The 19044-nt window shown below is 38.9% G+C and overlaps 1 protein-coding gene and 1 long non-coding RNA gene across 2 annotated transcripts in view; one reads left to right on the top strand and one right to left on the bottom strand.

Moving 5' to 3' along the window:
• Positions 1-6621: 6621 nt before the first annotated feature.
• LOC122664255 lies at positions 6622-17944 on the bottom strand. Its single transcript, XR_006333318.1, has 3 exons — positions 17801-17944; positions 9750-9754; positions 6622-6633 (listed from the first exon to the last, which is right to left on the bottom strand). It is a non-coding gene; the product is annotated as an uncharacterized LOC122664255 (long non-coding RNA).
• The window catches only part of LOC122664246 (transcription initiation factor TFIID subunit 12b-like), a 19147-nt gene continuing 16631 nt past the window's right edge, over positions 16529-19044 (top strand). Inside the window, exons 1-2 of the mRNA XM_043859993.1 lie at positions 16529-17333; positions 18141-18362. Coding sequence (XP_043715928.1) covers positions 16725-17333; positions 18141-18362 — 831 coding nt within the window. The 5' untranslated portion in view covers positions 16529-16724. The remainder of the gene's footprint in view (positions 17334-18140; positions 18363-19044) is intronic.

Here is a 19044-nt window from a genome sequence, read left to right as displayed (position 1 = left end):
ACATGCGCTCCCATTGCAGGGGCCACACTCTCGGAAAAAGATAGTGAAACTGTCCGATGAAAAGAGGAAGATTGTCAGAATACCACCTCCTAAGTGAGTAAAATGGCAAATTTAACCCTTAAATCCGAACTGGGTGACAACTAATCTGTCACCCCTCCTGGGTGTACATGACTCTCATATTTTGATTGAATTTTAAACATTTGGTATTTATTTATTAAAACCTAAAATCCAGCCAAATCTAACGTAAGGCCAACTTGAAAAAACCTGAGCTCGACCACAGGCTTAAATAATTCTGCTTGGGTTGGGCTCAGGCTAAGCTTGCCTTACCATACTTCAGATTAGGCTCAAACCACTCTTTTAGCCCACCCAAGTTGCCAAATGCCGGATCTTTGTCCCCTCCAGTTCTCTGTCCAACCCATTCCCCCAGTGCCTGTAATAAATGTGGGGCACAATGACCACCCTACCCCTGCCCGGGTGGGGTCCATCCCCTCTAATTACAGCAGGCATTGGGGGAATTGGGCCAGATAGGAAACTGGAGGAGATAATTTTCCGCCAATTGTCTATACCAGTTCTTATTTTGTTGACATGTCTTCATTAGTAAACCCTCCTCCAAATAATTTTTTTTTAAAAAAAGCACATAATATATTTCTCACATGAAAGAAACTCTACACCTTATTATGGGGAACAAATTGCCATGTCGCAAGTATGTAGTTTCCCTCTCACATAAATATCTGGTCGTGTAGTTCCTACATCAACGCGGGGAACAATAAAAGCATGTGTAGGAGCATTTAACTAAATGGGATTTTTCAGTTTATTGGGGGTTGAACAGTAATTTTGTGAGGTCCTATGTCTAGGCGCAGGAACCATGCGATCAGTTAGCATTCTTTTTCCCTTTTTTATTATTTTTTTCTCAATTATTCTACATATGTGGATCCCATATGAATGATACCCTTTTCAGGACACCTATTGGCATAGCGTGTAGATTCCTCCCCACACTAGTAGTAGTAGCATGGAAAATCCTCTCTCCCTATTGTATATCGAATATCAAAACCAAGCCCCAAAACCCAAGTTTAACCCTAACTTCATTGAACCCTTAATAAGTTTGGGCATGGTGATCCTATTATAATAAATCCTAGGCCTAGATTGCCCTTCTTATTCTTTGAGCTTAATGACCAATGTTGGGCCGCTTCTTGGAATATCCAAATTAAAATATAATAATATCTACTTACCTTTTTAAACATGTAAATGTTAATAAAAATAATGTAACAATGACACTAAATTATTTATAATTTTTTAAATATAGACTATATAATACATATTATATATAAAATTCGTAAATTATTATCTAGTCTTAAATATAATCAAAGTTGATTGATACGTCAATTTCTAGATCCATATTCGATTACCATTTGGATACACGTATTATTATTTAAATTAATTATCCAAATAAACAAATAGTAATTTGAATCTCCAACTATCCATTTACATCCATGTCTAAACAGAGTTCCACACCATACAACAACAACTCACCCTTATCCCAACTAAATGGGGTTGACTACATGGACCTTGCCCTCCACTCTATTCAAAGCCATACAATACATATTGTTTTATATGTTGGGTCAGTAGCATGAAGCACGTGGAATCCTATGTGAATCAGATCATCTTACAAGGCTAAATACTACTGGGTGACTGATAGTGAAGTAGTACCAAGATGGAAGGGTGAAAAGAACCCCCATCGGGGAGTGAAATAGAACATGAAATTGTAAGCTCCCAAGTAGTGGGAGGAGACCAGGGCTCTGACCGCATGCTGAATGAATGATATCATCATGTTCCCCATCACACATGAAAATTACTTTAATTTTTCTGAGTGTTATTGGTTGGAAGATAAATTTATATATGTCATATTCAGTATATAACAAGGAACAACTAGCGGAAAAGTCAAATTAATAATTTCTTTTAAATCTCCCATTTGTTTTCATGTAAAAAGGTGGAAATGAAAATTTTCCTTCTCATTATTTGTTTTAACGTAAAATACAAAAAAAAAAATTTACATTAAGATACAAAAATAATGCATAGAGGAGAATTTTCATGTGAAATATTATTTGCATGAAAAATTTTACAACCAAACAAGCAGAGCCTATTAGGAATTACAATGTAGCAAAGCACAAATTTGTGTGGTTTCGTACAATATAGAGAAACCCCAATCCCCCAATACAAAATTGCCCCCCCCCCCCCAAATTACAAACCGTCGATATTGAGGAAGAATTAATAGTACTTTCTAGATTAAATTGAGATTAGATTTCACCAATAACAGATCCATAGGAGGTTGATTTTGTTTACTTTAATTTCTTGGAAATTCTTGGTGAAACCATGTTGGTCTATATATTGTATTCAGTGATGTAAATGGATAATCGAAAATCCATATTCGATTCATGTTCATTTGTATCCGTTAGGGGTTTTATTCGAAAAATTGATTTTCAAAAACTATTCAAATACATTTGGAAGCTATGCGGATATAGATATTTCTACTTCAAAGTGGATATTATCCAATTCGTTTAGGTCTTATTGCAAAAAAAATATGATTAAATAATAATTTTATACGTTATAATATATATGTAATTTCAAATATGACACTTCAAAATCAACCCTAGTGGGATAGTAGATTCAGCCCTTCACCTTCTCGTCTTAAATTTTCATCTTCTTCTGTGGTTCAATGCAGACAATGAGATTGCAGTGCTAGCTCACTCCAGACTCACGATTTTACTCTCCAATCTACACTAGGGATGTAAATGGATAGTCAAAAAATCGTATATGATTTGGGTTCATATTCATTTAGTGGAATCCATATTCAAATAATAGGTTTCCGTAAACTATTTGAATCCATTCAAAAGCACATTAGATGTGGATACAGATAATGTTACTTTAAAACCACTTAATACTATAACTAGATTAGATTGATCGGAATTAAAAGTCACCTTAATCACTTATTTCCATTTTAATTGTAAGGGGGTTTCACACAATACAAGATTTTCTATGGAAGGTAAAAAGGATCATCTGTCACTGAGAGAAGTCACCATACAAACCAAGCAAAAGGCAATTTGGATCCTCTATTGTCGAGTTGCCCCGTCCTACCGTACTATGTAGACACAGCAAGGCAGAAAATGATCGCCTTAACCCCACTCGGGCAAGACAAAAGGCGACCAACTTGACCAAAGATTTTTGGCATTAAAAACTAATAAGATAGATGGTTTTAAGATATTGAAACAAGATAACATACTCCGCCGTTTGGTTTTCTGGACAGAGCGATTCTGTTGGCTTTGGCGACTCTTTCCCTCACACACACACACACACACACACAGTCTCTCTTGCGCACGCGTTAGTGGGTAACGTCTACTTTAATTTTGCCTAACGAGTTGACTCACTGATATGGTGATCCAATCGACTAGACCCTTCTGAATTTTGATTTCTTGCAGAATCCAAAAGCTAAAAGCAGGAGGAGAATTGATTACTGAGAGCCCAAAAGAACTTTCATGGAAGACTATAAAACAAAATTAACATTAACGAACTAGATTGAATTTACAGTTAAAACCATGAAGTATTATGAAACACCCTCCACCATTTATTCATTATCTCCATATCCAGCTATTCACATACCCTTTAACGATTCACCACCTTGAAACTACAGTAGAAGAACACAAGAGGAGTGAGGCTCCTTCGGTAGCCCACACACTTTATTCATCTAAACCAACCAGTAACCATACCATACCTAACAAATTTCGATTTAGGCGAAGCGTCGACAACAGCTTCAAGAGACCAGACGACGTGAAGTGGCACGTGACAGAGGGGATTGGGCTGCGGCAGAGAGAAGCATCTGGGAAGCCGAAGGAGACATGGTAGAAGTGGTAGACAACGAGAAGACACGATCTTGATGGAATAGTTGAATCTCTGATGACTGAAACCGCCCTGAATCACCTGGAAGTCTCACGTATGAAGCTGAAGGCGAGTCATCATTCCATGTCCCATCCATGGTAGCTTGCCCACCTGCTCTGTATTGCATTATAGCTTTATACACAAATGGGATGAGACCCTCCATCACTTGTTTGTGTTTTTGTCTGAGAGAGAGGGATTCTACTTCTTGACCTTGGATTGTGAGATTGAAGGAAGCAGGGGAGGATGGATTTATTTGTTTGTGTTTTTGTCTGAGAGAGAGAGAGATTCCTCTTCACCCCTTCTGGAGCTTGGATTGTGAGATTGAAGGAAGCAGGGGAAGCTGGATTTATTTGTTTGTGTTTTTGTCTGAGAGAGAGAGAGATTCCTCTTCACCCCTTCTTGAGCTTGGTTTGTGAGATTGAAGGAAGCAATGGTGATTGGATTGGTTTAAAAGAAGAGCAAGTGGAGATGGAAATGGAGAAATGGATTGGAGTACAGCTATGATGAACACGAAGCCACGCGGATGGTAAGATAGACTTCAACGCTATGCTCAAAAAATTCTTGAAAGACGAGTGAAAGCTCTATTTGAACTATAGCCACCACCATCAAACGTCTCTCAACAGATCCAATTGAAATTAAAATTCAAATCTTTTTTGTCTTTAATTCTTTTAATGGGTTTGTTGGTTGGCACATAATTTTCATTCTCATGTCAATGACTCAGTATTATAATGTCTCTTATTTTCTTCTATGGATTGCTGGGTTTTTTTTTCTCATTAAATTATTACTAATTGAATTTTATTGGATAAGCCATCGTTTTAAACTAAGGTTTTTGGTGGGTTTAGTGATATTTTTAAGCAGCCAATGTGGAAGCTTTTGTTTATTGTTTCTGTTTGATTATTGTTACTATAGATGTCTCTTCAATCACAAGAAACTATTACTTATCAAATCTACTTATATAGATTTTAGCTGGTATTTGATAAAGTTTCAGGATAACAGATTTAGATAGAATTTAAAATCCAAGGTAGGTGAAGGCAGTCACACACAAACACACACACACACACACAATTTCTTAGTTGTCAAATTCAATCAATCAAAATGAAACTCTTTATTTACTGAATTTTTCATTAATCCATTTCTGTAATTTTTGGTTTTTTTTTTTGTTGTTGTTGTTTATTGTGATGATTTTGATCAAAACAACTTGGATTTGAAATCTGTTGAAATAGATGTAAAGTTGACTGAGCTAAATGAAGACCCATTTTAAGATTGAAAAGTGAATGAGTAGAATGCTTCAATATGAAGTAAAGGATGGATGTTCATTTTATATTCTAACACTATTAGGTCCTTCATATTATTTAGCTAGGAATTGGTTTTCCTATTTTTGTCAACCAAGAAAATTTTCTTGGTCCAGCACACAATATCTAAAAAGCGGTAGAAGTCTCTTGTTCATATATTAAGTTTCAAGTTTCAACTCAAAAAGAGTTTACCACGTAACAAAACAAAACATTTAATAGCCCAAAACTACCAACATGATTAAATTTGAGGCTGAAATTTGAGACGTGACTCATTTTAGAACGTCTCTTAAATATATCTAATGTGAAAATTGCCACATCACCCTTTCACATGGCACAACTAGGTATGTATACTAGGTTTAACCTTTCAACTTTCATATTTTATTTATCTTTTTTTTTTTTTTTTTTTAAATTTAATTGTTATATGGGGAGGGATTCTCTAGACAAATAAACCACAGTCATTTGAGACACAGCCACATACGAGGGATTGAAATCACCATTCTGAGAATATTTTAGACACTTCGTTCTATAAGGGAGAGTTTATTCCATTTTCATATTCTGCTTCTCTAGACCAAGATTTTCTATCTCTACTCCGTTGACTAGAAAAATTTTTCCCTTCTTATATTTACCCAAATATTTCTCTAAAATATTTAATTGTAACTATCATTCTATCAATCCAAGTACCAAAATATTAATTACTGGAGTAGATAAAAATGAATTCTAATTAAGTATGAGCCATAAAGGGGACTTAATGACCTAATTAATCAGTTAATTGAGCCTTAATTCATTTTTTGAAACCAAAAAAAAAAATGTATGGGAACAATCTACAAATTGATGCTATTCAATTACTATCATTTGAGTAGTCTCCATCGGTTTTAAGACTTTTAACCTGACCTTGTCTTCTCTTAAATATGGTTTAAGAATTTTAGTTTGCAATGACACGGAATTGAATTATCAATCCTTCTTTTAGGAACTTAGAAGATTCTCAATCTTAAAAGAATGAGTCATAACAAGAAGGAATATGTTTAAGCACCATAGATAGGAAGAAACTAGAAAGGCTGGCTAAGAGGCTAAACCATGTCAGTTTATGTAATTTGCTTGCTTCATCTGTAGCTGTCAAAGTTAGGCCTAGGGGTGTCAATTTGGAACCGAAACCGTGTACCGAAACCGAAACCGCCCGTGTAAAACCGTACCAAACCGTACTGTTTCAAAAACGGTACGGTACGGTATAGGCAAACGGTTTTGATCACGGTACGGTACGGTATCGGTATTGGGTATAATACCGTCGGTATGTACCGTTACCGTACCGTTATACCGAATTCATACCGAAACCATACCATTTTTTGGGGGTATTTTTGTAAAACCAATTTCTAACTCCTAAGACCCTAAACCTAAATCCCTAATTTCTTAACGACTTGGCCTCTCCGCCCTCTCGTCCTCGACTCCTCTCCCGCTTGCGACTTTCAGAGTTTGAGACCTTGAGTCTCACAACAATGGAGCATTTCAGGCTTTCGATTCTCAAAGTTTCAGATTTCAGTCTCATAATGGAGTAATGGAGTAACCTTAACCTCTTCAAAGTTCAAACACAACTCCTCTCACAACTCACAAGGGTCATCTTCTTCAGTTCACGAAAACCCTAACAATGAGAGCGGAGATTTATCAGTACACAATGAATCTCTCTCGTTCTTGGTTACCTTTGAGTGTAGTTGTGTTTTTTATAAGTGAATCACTGGAAAATCAGTGAAAAATCTCGATTCGATTTCGTTCTCGTGATGTGGTTTCTTTTATTTTCGATAGATTTTCTCAAAGTCTCTTTGCTCTTTCTCTATCTCTCTCTATTTTCTATACTTTTTAGACTGATAAAACCTTGAATATTGCAATATGTGATGACCAAAGCAGCAGAAATCTGTTCATAATGTTTCTGAAATACCAACAGAATGCGTTGATGTAGCATTGTAGCCTATCTGGGCATTGAGAGCTCCTGTAGATGCACTCAAGAGTTGAAACTGGAAAGACATTTCTACTGATGGTGATGGGAACTTTAGCAAATATATCCTATTTGACAATTGAGAACCCCTGCAGTTAAAAAAAAAACGATTTAAAAACCATTTCATTCGAATTTATAGTGTTTTTATATCATTTTTTATAAAAATAGAATTCATACCGTTTTTGTACCGTTTTTATATTATACCGAAACCGTACCGTGAGTATACCGTTTTATATACCGTATTCATACCGTACCGAAACCGTACCGTGACGGTACGGTTGCGGTATTAAAAGTAGACCTTCTAAACGGTACGGTATGGTATCGGTATTGGGTACCTATTTTTGGTACCGTACCGAAATCGTACCGTTTTACCGAAACCGTACCGGTTGACAAGCCTAGTTAGGCCTGAACTGGTCGGACCGATCGATACCAACTGGTTCAGATCAGATTAAATCAACCTTATCGGTTTGGTTTTGTATTGGGGTTTTATGAAATTGGTAAAATCAAAGCCAAACTGACCATATGCACCAATCGAAACCCAAAAAACGGACGAATCTAATAAAAATTTGAGAACAGACCATTAATAACCTGCTAAGAAAATGAAAAAAAGAAAGGAATTTTCCATTAATTTCCTTATTTATACATGTAAACCCTAGATAGTGTAGACGAAAAAAAAAAAAGATTAAGAAAACGCATCAAACTGGACTGACATCGAAAATTTCTAAACGGTTTGATTTCAAGTTAGACCAGTAACAACTCAGAACCAGCTCAGCCCACCTGAAACCAGACTTAACTGATTGATTGACACCTTTCTAGGACTGCATGAACCGATCGAATTCTATTTTAATTTGATATTGGTTTTGGTTTTTATGAATTTTTAAATGATCGATCAAAACCAACCGTGAGAGAACGCTATCTGGGCCTCTAGAACTTGCACACGTATGTTAACCACTAAAAGCAAACATGCAAGCATCGACCTGAACAAGATTTCTATCTTTCCATGGGGGTAGGGCTAGACTGTGTCTAAGCACAGGAGCCATGCTGGCCACGCAACTAGATAGCGTTCTTTTTCCTAGTCAATAAAGTTCAATATATTCAGTATGAAAAACTTTGACCAAAAAAAAAATTAAGAAAAAGAGAGACTGGTTCGATTTGATCTGACCCAATATATTAAAAAAAATGAAAAAAAAAAAACCAAAAAATTGACTGAAACCAAACCGAACCGAACCCATTCCTTGTTTGACTGACATCCATGGCAAAGACCTGGTATGCGCTGCGGTACCTCTATGTTGCTGTGGGCGTTGTTAGGTGCAGATTCGGAGTCGGAGCACAGCTGCACAGACGCGGCATTCCGTATTTGTTTTAACAGCAATAATGGTAATCATGAATTCATGAACATCATATAAGGTTAAGAATGATGATGGAAATTGAATTCCTCCAATCATGCTTTGGTTGGTTCTTGGGTCCCACAGACTTTGAAGAGAGAGAGAGAAAGAAAATTCTAGAAGGACCACGAAAACATTTTGGGGTACTTCTTCCTATTTTGGGATGTTTTCAACAGTGTGATTTCTGAATTTTAACTTCAGTCTTGAGCATCAGAAAAGGATAATTAATGTACAATTGGTAATCCTGACCCTTCAATTAGTTTGAGTGTTTGACCATTAATTTTTGTCAAAGTTTATCCTCAACGAAGTATTATCTCAAATTCTAATGTAGCTTATCCATCCATTCAACTAGGGGTGTAAGTTTGGTCCTGACCTGTCCCGAGCTCGATGAGGGTCTAGGCTGGATTTTCAGTCTTGAGAAATTTTTAGGCTCGGGGTCAGGGTCGGGTTGGGCCAAGGTTGAAACTTTGAGCTAAGTCTAGCCCGGCTCGGTCCTGTGTTAGGTTATATACTTTACAATTTATTGATTCTATTTTGTAATTTTTATTTAGTATCTAATTATCTATTGATTTACAAAAAAAAAAGAAACTAATTGTTTATTGAACAAAAGTATTTGAAATTTTAAGATTAGGCTAAGTATTTTAATCCAAAGAAAAGTTTAAAGGTCAATTGCGTATGAAACAAACCAATACCCAATCACGTGAGATTAGTCTATCAGGGCCAACCAAGCCCTAGCAAAAATCATGGTCAACCAGGGCCAACTAGGCCCAACCTGGCTCGATCAGGGTCAATCAGGGTTGGGCTTGGGTTGAGATATCTTAGCCCGACCTAGGACCGGGTTGGGCTTGGGTTGAGCTAAGAGGACTCAGTGTTGGGCTACGGTTTTAAAAAACCCGTTCTTGTTTCACGTCTACATTCAAAACAACTTAGGCAATGCCTATCTACAAATATTCTAAATTCCTCATTTAAATAAAATGGATTTTCTTATTGACATCCCTCAATATGTGAAATAATTTGTCATCTTTATTACCAAAAAATTAAAAAAATAACTTGTCATCTTTACTTTTTGGATGGAATTTCCCTTTAGCCACAATGAACGGCACTGGCATGGGTTCAAATGCAGGCAAGGGGTATTAGAGGGTATTTTGGAGAAAATACTAAAACTTGGAAAGGATTTGCCAACCCTAAGATGGTGAGAATCCATTCACTGGGTGATAGAGGGAAACTTTGTCTTTATTTTTCCATCCCTTTAGTATGATACACAATTTTTTTTTTCTAATGAGAGTAATAGTGTCATTTCATATGTATATGCATAACAATGACACCTTTTGATAATGATATTTTAAATTAATTTTAAGAACCTTTTTGTACCCATATTTTAAAGAAATATTGGGAATAAGACAAGAGGCAATTAAATAAGTTGTCAAGCTCTAAATACACATATAGAGATGTCATTCAGAGACTCCCTTCAAATAATGGCAAGGCATAAGGTTAGGGAGGGCGCAAATTGGGCAGGCAGGTCGGTTTTTGACAACCTAGGCCCAACCCGAGATCTTAAAACCTCAACCCAGACCCGACCCAACCTCAGATCTAGCTAAGATATGCCAACCCTAGCTCAATCTTGAATATTTTATCACAAAACATTAAAAAAATTACCTCCATTTGTTATCATCTCCAAACTTCCCCACCCCCCCCCCCCCCCCACCCCCAAAAAAAAAAGAAAAAGAAATAGAGAAGGAACCAATCACAAAACACCAAAAACGTCTTTCATTTGTTATCATCCCTAATAATTGATTTAAAAGGAATTTTTTTTCTAGTTTATTATTGGGCAAAGGTTGGGCATGCCGCTAGCTTTCCTGGAGGTAGCGGCGCAACCAATAGAGAGGCTGGGATAGGAGGGGCAGGGGAATTTTTCCATGGGGGTGAGGAGCGAGGGCAGACACAATGTTGCCATAGCACTAACGTGCCCAGCCTTTACCCATATTTATTTATGTTGAATGGGCCTGAAGATGTAATTGGTTTAGTGTATTACACTATTTTTTACTTAGATGAATATCTACTGGGTGAGGGTTGGGTATGCCGCCAACTCTTGATAAGCTAGCGGCATACACCAATCATAAGGCTGGACACAAGGGGGCAAAGAGTCTTTTTCAAAAGGGGAGAAGAGAGGATGACACATGCTAGGTACCTTGGCAGCGTGCCCAACCTTTTCACATATCTTATATACCTAATTAATGGTTTGAACATTATGGACACACACAAATCTATTTAGGCTGGGCCAACTTCAACCTTAACCTACGCTGGCTCAACCTCGGGCTAGGATTTCAAAACCTAGACTAGCACACGAGTTGACAAGCCCACACAAAGCTGGAAATTTTAAATAGGTTTACGCTTTTGGGGCTCATTTCTACCCGGTTATTAGGCATAACATAACATTATAAGTGTGGAGTGTAACAACCACCCTATCAGGAGGTCTTGGGTTTGAGCCTCCTGGTTCTCATCTTCCCTCGCTCTCCCCATAGAGTAGGTATCTAAAAAAAAAACAAAACGTTTTGAGGCATGTGGTGGTTCATGTTTTGACCATGTGAACATCTTCTTTGACATGGATCCATTTAGAGGAGGGGGGGGGTGTCGGTCCCGGGGCTGAACTAATTACCCGATTTTGGCTTGGACATTCAAGAAAATGCCATTATTCAATCGGTCTTGGTTTGTCTCAATAAACCAACCATAATTGAGCAAATTGAACCATATTATAAGATGAGTGATAATAAACTATGGGGAAAAAGAACATTGCTTGATCACATGAATCCTATGCCCAGACATAGGAGTGCATAAAATTATCATCCAAACCACCCTCCATGAAATAAAAAATCTCATACATGTTGATGTCCTTGCATGTGCTCATTGGCCGTCGTGCTGGTGCAAGTGTTAGAGACTTAGGTAGAACTCATCCTCAAAAGCTAGCCGTTAAGGAGAGGGTGCCCAAGTACCTATTAACCCACCCACATTTCCATTCATATCCGATGTGGGATTATTTTTTCGCCTATTGCGTGGAACCCTAACAATCTCCCCCTCTACGCGGGAGCTACCGAGATTATCCATATCTCCCCCTCCACACGGGACCATTCCGAGATCACACCAGGTTCCCCTGCCCTGGCTTTCCCCCAAGTTTGGCCCTGCCACAAACTTGGCTCTGATACCACTTGTTAGGGACTTGGGTAGAACTCATCCTCAAAAGTTATCCGTTAAGGAGATGGTGCCCAAGTACCTATTAACCCACCCACATCCCTATTCATATCCGATGTGGGACTATTTTTTTGCCTACTGCGTGGAAACCCAACAGCAAGGGCTACACGACCAAGAAGCGATCTCTTACCCTAAACTGTAAAATCTAGAAAGAAAAGGGTTGGATTGAGTTTCCCTTCACTCGTGGCGAAAGAGGAATCTCCTCACCATGACCATCAATACTATAAGATCGACATGGATAGGAGTAGGAGTAGATTTGATTCCATCAATAGAAGGTAAGAGATCCAAACCACCCCCCCAAGAGATAGGAGTGCATGAAATTATCATCCAAACCACCTCCCATGAAATAAAAAATCCCATACATATTGATGTCCTAGCATGTGCTCATTGTAGGGGTGTTAATGGGTCAGGTTGGGCCGAGCCTACCCTAAACCCTAACCCAACCCTAGGGGCCTTAACCTAAACTCTAACCCAACCCAACCCTGGCAGGGCCTAAGAAACCCTCAACCCAATCTGACCCTGCCAGGGTTTTTCCTAACCCGACCCGACCCTGATTGACCTTGGTAGGGCCGGGTTGGCCCTGATTGACCCTGTCTTGACCCTGACCCTGATTGATAGGATTGAGAATACATCCACATAAATGCTAAATCCACATCAAAGATATATCTACAAAAACCTGAAAAGTACCCTTGCTTTACTCCTAAGGTCCAACCCAAATCCATTGATCCTGTTTTTTGACAATTAGAACAAGCATTAGAAAGCCAATAGCTTGGAAAAAGATGATAATTCCCTTGAAGAGATCACAAAGAAGTACAGTAAAACCATAGAAAAAAAATTTCTTTAAAGAAGAAGAATAAGAGAGGTAGGGGAGTCATTTCAAGGGGGAAAGAGAGAAAGAGACACAGTGGACCAACTTGCAATATACTGGCGGTGTACCCAATTTTTTTCCATATTTTTTTTATGCAAAAAAGTATAATCGATACAAAAGATGGATTGAGAAGAAAAATTAGTAAATCTTTTATGAAGCAAAGAATTATCTTCCGTTCAATATTGAGAGTTGGGGGGGGATTGAGAAGAAAAATACACAGTAATCTTTGCAACATAAAAGTCAGCTTGAAAAGCCGGATTTTACACAACAATGCTTTGTCCATGCTCCGAGCTTCTCTATTGGTGTCATAAGCTGAACTTGGATTAGAAAAGCTGGACTTTACACTGCCACTAAAACAAGATGGCATTTGAGGTTTCAAATCAGGAGGTGGTTTTCTTATGTAGAGGCGTATTAAGTTCCAAAATATAATCCTCAATAATGCAAGAATGTCTTCCTTAATCAGGATCAATTGCATTGGCTTTCTTGTTGAAAGTGTTTGCAACCAAATCCTTCTGGATTTTAGGGTTCTCTATTTTCCGGGAATGACATGGATCATTTGTCAAGCTTACAGTTCGATTTTTAAAGTCTTTTTCCATATTTTGCTAAATGGATTAGAAAAGAAGATGGAAAGGCACAGCAGAAGAGGAAGACGAACGTACATGTGTCAAGAGATTGAAGATTGATCGTCAAGAGAATCGAAGCAGGGAAGGAGGAAGAGGAAGGCACGAGCGGCAGCTTTTCTTGGTTTCTCCCTTAAGGGATGTGGATGAAGAGTGAAAAAATGAAAAGGGACGTAGGGTTTACTGGTTAGCCATCTCTTATGGGCTTTTCTGTCTTTTCCATTATAATATACGCATTATTACATTATATATATACCTATAACTAATACAGGGTCGGGTCTGGGTCGGGCCGGGCTAAGCCCGAGGTCTTATCCCGAACCCGACTTGACCTTGCCAGGGTCAGACAAAACTTAACCCTAACCCGCCCTTTGGGCTGACAAATCAGGGTTGGATCCGAACCGGGCTCAGGGCGAGTTCGGGCAGGTTTGGGCCAGCCGGGCATTATTGACACCCCTAGCTCATTGGTCGTCATGCTGGTGCAAGGGCTACACGACCAGAAAGCGATCTCTTACCCTAAACTGTAAAATCCAAAAACAAAAGGGTTGGATTGAGTTTCCCTTCACCCATAGCGAAAGAGGAATCTCCTCATCATGGCCATCAATACCGTAAGATTGACATGGGTAGGAGTAGATTTGATTCCATCAATAGGAGGTAGGAGTTAATGATGGTCCAAGAATCCATTCACATGATCAGATGGTTGGACTTGGTTCAAAAGGGTTTTAATCTAGATTTCACATTGATTTTTTTGGCTTTCTAATACAAGCCATATTTCATGGGCCACGATCATTCTCATTTGATAAATTCATCTACGGATTATGAGCCCATAACCTTAAATTTTGAAGCCTATTTCACAAAGGGACTGAAAAATGGGCTAGAAATGGGCCTATTGGTCCTTAATTGTTTGACTGATCATGGACCGGCAAATCAAAATCAATAAGAGAGAAAAACCGACCGCCAATACGAAAATCAGTTTAGTATTAGGGCTTAGGACTGGCTCTATTATCATTTGGTTTTGGTCCTCACCCAATTATGTTGCTCCTATGCTAAGACCAAATTGAAACCAATATTTGACACGCCTATTCCATTGGGCTACGTTTGGTTGCAAGGAGAATTAAAGGGAAGGGAAGTGAAATTTTCATACTTAAAAAAGAAACTTTTGTAATCATGATCCCATGTGATTGTATAAACTACTTAAATTTATTATCGTGTGTTTAGTGATACATTTTACATGTACTTTTTATTTTACTTTATAAACTAAAGAAAAATGACTTTGGATAGGACCTATTAGAGGACAAGGATCCAGGTAATAGACCTCATTTAGATGAGATTCTCCTGTTGTGCTGGGTTGGGCTTCTTTCCTCGTACTATGTTTCATCTTTTACTTGTCATTCTCCACTTTCCAATTTTCCATTTTGCATCTAGTGTCATATTGCATCTTTCTTCATTTTTCATATCTTCTTTCATATTGCATCCCTCGTTAGAACTCAGTTTTCCTTTGTTGTGTTTGGATCCATGTAGTCGACCTCATTAAATTGGGATAAGGCTGAGTTTGTTGTTGTTGTTGTTGTAAACTAAAGGAATGAATGAAAAGTAAAGTGAAATTTAATAACCATATAAGGGATCATTTGGAATTAGTGATATAGTCACTCCCATGGGATAATGACTACAAATGTTTCTTTTTTAAGTATGCAAATTTTATTTCCCTTCCCTTTAATTCCACTTGCAATCAAACAGAACCTTCATATCTACCACATAGCAAGTGATAAGTTAGGGCTGCAAGTTTGGCCCTTTCGGCTCGAACCCGCCCTGAGCCCGAAAGAGCTTGGGCTAAAGATTTCTAACCCAGAGGACGGGTGAGGGCTAGAAATTCCTAGCCTTGAGTCAGGCTCGGGCTGGGTCAATGTTGAGACCTCAGGGTCAGCCCGACCTTGATTTTGGCCCTGATTATATATAATGATAATATTATATTATATTATATAAAAAATTATTAATGTAAAAACTAACAACTAACAAGGGTTTGTTATTTATCAACACATAACATGACACCAAGTACCAAGGAAAAAGAAACATAATTAAATAATTAGATTAATGTGAATCTGTCCCTTTATTGTGTTGCTATATATATAAACATTCAATTATTTTAATTTGCTTATTGCAGCAGGGTCAGGGTTAAGGTCAGGGTCAGGGTCAAGGCCAATAGGCCAAGCCTGGCCCAAGCAGGGTGGGTTGGGCTGGGCTTGGCCCATCAGGATCAGGGACAGAGTTTTTAGGTCCTGAGTCAGGGTCAAGGCGAGCCTCGGCCCAGCTAAAGGGACTTAGGGTTGGGCTAGAGTTTTAAAAAGCCCGGCTCAACCCAACCCTGTTGCAACCCTATGATGAGTAGTGTTCAGTGTTCATGGGCATCAAATGGTTAGTTCAAACTGGTTTTGGTCGGACTAAATCAGTTTTATATATGTACCTGTTCAAATCGAAGCCAAACAATTTATCGATTTTCCTTAAAGGGCTCCTATTGGCCCGTTATTGGTTTTTTACTGGTTCAGTTTCAAGACTACCTGATAAAGCATTCAATTCGATCGATCCAACTGTTCAGGATGACTTCTGACATCTCTAGACTGGTGTCTCTAATGAGGTGGGGGTGGGGGGGGGGGGGGGTTGTTGCCAAATACTTATTACCCTAGTGATGACCTGTCTTAATTTTTTTAATTTTTTGTTTGTCATTATTAGCAAGGGGGCCATAGGCTAATGGCAAGCCCAAGAGGACGGCCAAGGGCGGCATCCCAACTCCAAGAGGAGAGGACGGTTAGGGGAAGGGGGGCGGGGAGATAATGGATGCCACACATCGGGGAGAAGAGTCAAACATGCGACCTCTCCCTAAGACGTAGGCCAGTACTGCAGCCACCACCATACTAAGAGGCGCTTATCGACTAGTCTTAACTTGGGTTAGTAATGAAGTATTAGTGTAGGAGAGTCTGTAATTTAACGAGAAAGGAGGACACTGGAGCATTTTAAAAAGTTGGGAGTGAAAATCTGAAATTGAGATCAACAATAGGGATAGTCGTATGCATACTTTACCAGAAAGGAGGACCGGAGCATTTTAAGAAATTAAGGGTGAAAATATGAAATATTCATCAACATTAGGGGGGTCTATGTATAATTTACCAAACTGCTCAATTACTTCAATAGCATTCCCTCTCGCTCGCTCTGAGTCTCCTCTCGGACTTTCCGATACACTACAAGAGAAGGAACGCCAGCCAAAACGTTAAATTTTTCTTCTTTTCTTCCTCAAGGCCTCAAGCCCTCAACTGCGCTTTCGAATTTCTCTTGCTTCTTCTCGGCCCCCTCTCGCAATGCCATAGCTTTGTATTTTCGAACCTTGAATACAGAATTGATCGGAGAAAAATGGCAGAAAATCCGTCGTCTTCCCCAATGCCTATTCAATCGGCGAATGTGATTGATTCAATTCATCAAAACCCTTCAAACCCAAATCTCCCTTCTCCGTCGAACTTCTCTCCTTCTCCTTCGATGGAAATTTCACAAATTTCATCACCTCAGCTTCCGCTAACCCAAACTGTTTCTGCTGCTGCAGCCGGTGTTGTTCAATCCCCATTAACCCCATCACAACAGCAGATTATTAGCCCTGGAGTTGGATTAGATTACCAGCAGAAACAACAACAGCAACTGCAGCAGCAGAATTTGGTTTCCCCTTCGAATTTTCAAATCCAGCAGAGTCTGCAGAGATCAACATCGATGTCACGGATGAATCAGATTCAGCAGCAGCAGCAACTTGGTGCGGCTGCTAATGGGATGCGATCACAAGCGGGAATTTATGGGCAGATGAATTTTGGTGGTTCACACCTTCAACAGCAGCAGATGAGTAGTGGCGGTTTGTCGCGGTCGGCGTTGATTGGGCAGGGCTCTCAGGTTAGTGGTCAGCTGCCCATGCTGTCAGGACAAGCTGCGGCGGCAGCGGCTGCTCAGTACAATTTGCAGCCGCAGTTACTCCCGCAGGTATTTGAGCTCAATATGATTGAATTATTCTGTTTGCTTAATTAGTTAATTATTGGTTTAGGATTGAATAGATGGTCCTCTACTTTCATATCTGTATGCCCATGTACGTGATCATTAATTATTATTATTATGTTATGCTTCCATTTTTTATTCTTTAGATTTGCTTTCTGGTCGTTACCGTATTTTTCTTATCCATTTGACATTTGCCAATGGCTACCAACTCAACTGAAGTCTGCTGAATGAACCTTACCCAAGTACTGGGAGTCAGCTACATCAATTACATTCTATTCAAGGCAATGTTGGCTTTTTAACTCATGAGCACCATGTCTTTTCTCATCATTTCAGCTGAAGTCATTCTTTGACCTTCCATTTAATCCCTCCAATTTGAACCATAATCATTTCCACTGGTGCATGCAATGGTCTTTGCTGCACATGGATGAACCAGCCCACGTTACCATATATTTCACCTCTTTACCTGTCCAATTTCTAACGAATCAAGATACCCATTCGTTCCAGTATAAATAGTAACTATCTGTTCTTCCACCATGAGAGGGGCTGGTTGGGATTGTTTGAGCAATTCACGCAATCGTCGACCTCTTGCCAATTGATTATGAGTAGCTTTGTACTTGAACGGTTTTTATTTTTTATTCTATCCTTCCGAAGTCTTCCTTTCCAACGTCATCGTCTTCATACATACACTTATTCTATTAATGACGTTTTCCGTTATCCTAGCATTCAGCTCCAATTATTACTTCTGATCTCTTGAAAACGAGTATCCGTTTAATGGGAAATAAATTCTGGATGCAGACGAGGCAGAAGACAGGTTTAGTCCAAGGATCCCAATTTCATTCAGGTAGTAATCCTGGTCACCCATTGCAAGGAATGCAAGCAGTGGGAATGATGGGATCACTTGGTCTGAGTTCACAGCTAAGAGCAAATGGGTCTCTTTCCTATGCTCAACAGCGGATGAACCAAGGGCAAATGAGGCCTCAACAATTGTCACAACAAACTTTGCTTACCTCTCCTCAGGTATAAATGCCACTTTTGATTGCTTTTCTTCGTTTTCAATTGTGGAGTTCTTAGTTTTGTACATCCTTGATTTATTTATCTTTGTTGGTGGCTAGAATTGGTAGTTTCTTTTCCTTCTGGAGTTACTGATTCTAATGTTTCACTTCTCTCTTGTTCAATTTTCAAGGATTTATTTGAAGGAATTTTTCTGGTTGAGCTGCTTCTTCCCCTTTAAAATTCCTGCAATCCTATTATCATTAAATGCTAGAAGGTAGTTCTACCATTATGTTCCATCAAGATCACTGATTACTATACCGTTCCACCTCCTCACTTTCGACTAGATATCATAAAGTTGCCATAACCCAGACATGGTTCCTTTGATAGTTTAACATTTGAAGTCAAATACAAGGAAAGTGTTCATTACATTGGTCAATTGCATTCACTTTGCTACTTGATATCCCTTGTGTAGCATGGTTCTAAATCTCGGTTTCCGAAGAAACCAAAACGAAACTTGGTATGAGTCAGGTTTCGACCATATTTCGCACATTTTGGTAGTTTCAACCAGTTTTGACGAGCCTAATTTTGACCAGTTTTCGGTAGTTTTGACCAGTTTTAACAGCACATGACATGTCGAGTTCTGCCCAGAAAAGTTGGGAAAACTCGGTTTCCTGGCTGGTTGAAACCGGCCTCGAAACCGAGATTT

Source organism: Telopea speciosissima, chromosome 1 (genome assembly GCF_018873765.1).
Source record: "Telopea speciosissima isolate NSW1024214 ecotype Mountain lineage chromosome 1, Tspe_v1, whole genome shotgun sequence".
In the NCBI taxonomy this organism is placed as follows: domain Eukaryota; kingdom Viridiplantae; phylum Streptophyta; class Magnoliopsida; order Proteales; family Proteaceae; genus Telopea; species Telopea speciosissima.
Note: the sequence above shows the minus strand (reverse complement) of the source record. Positions and strands in the feature narration are given on the sequence as shown.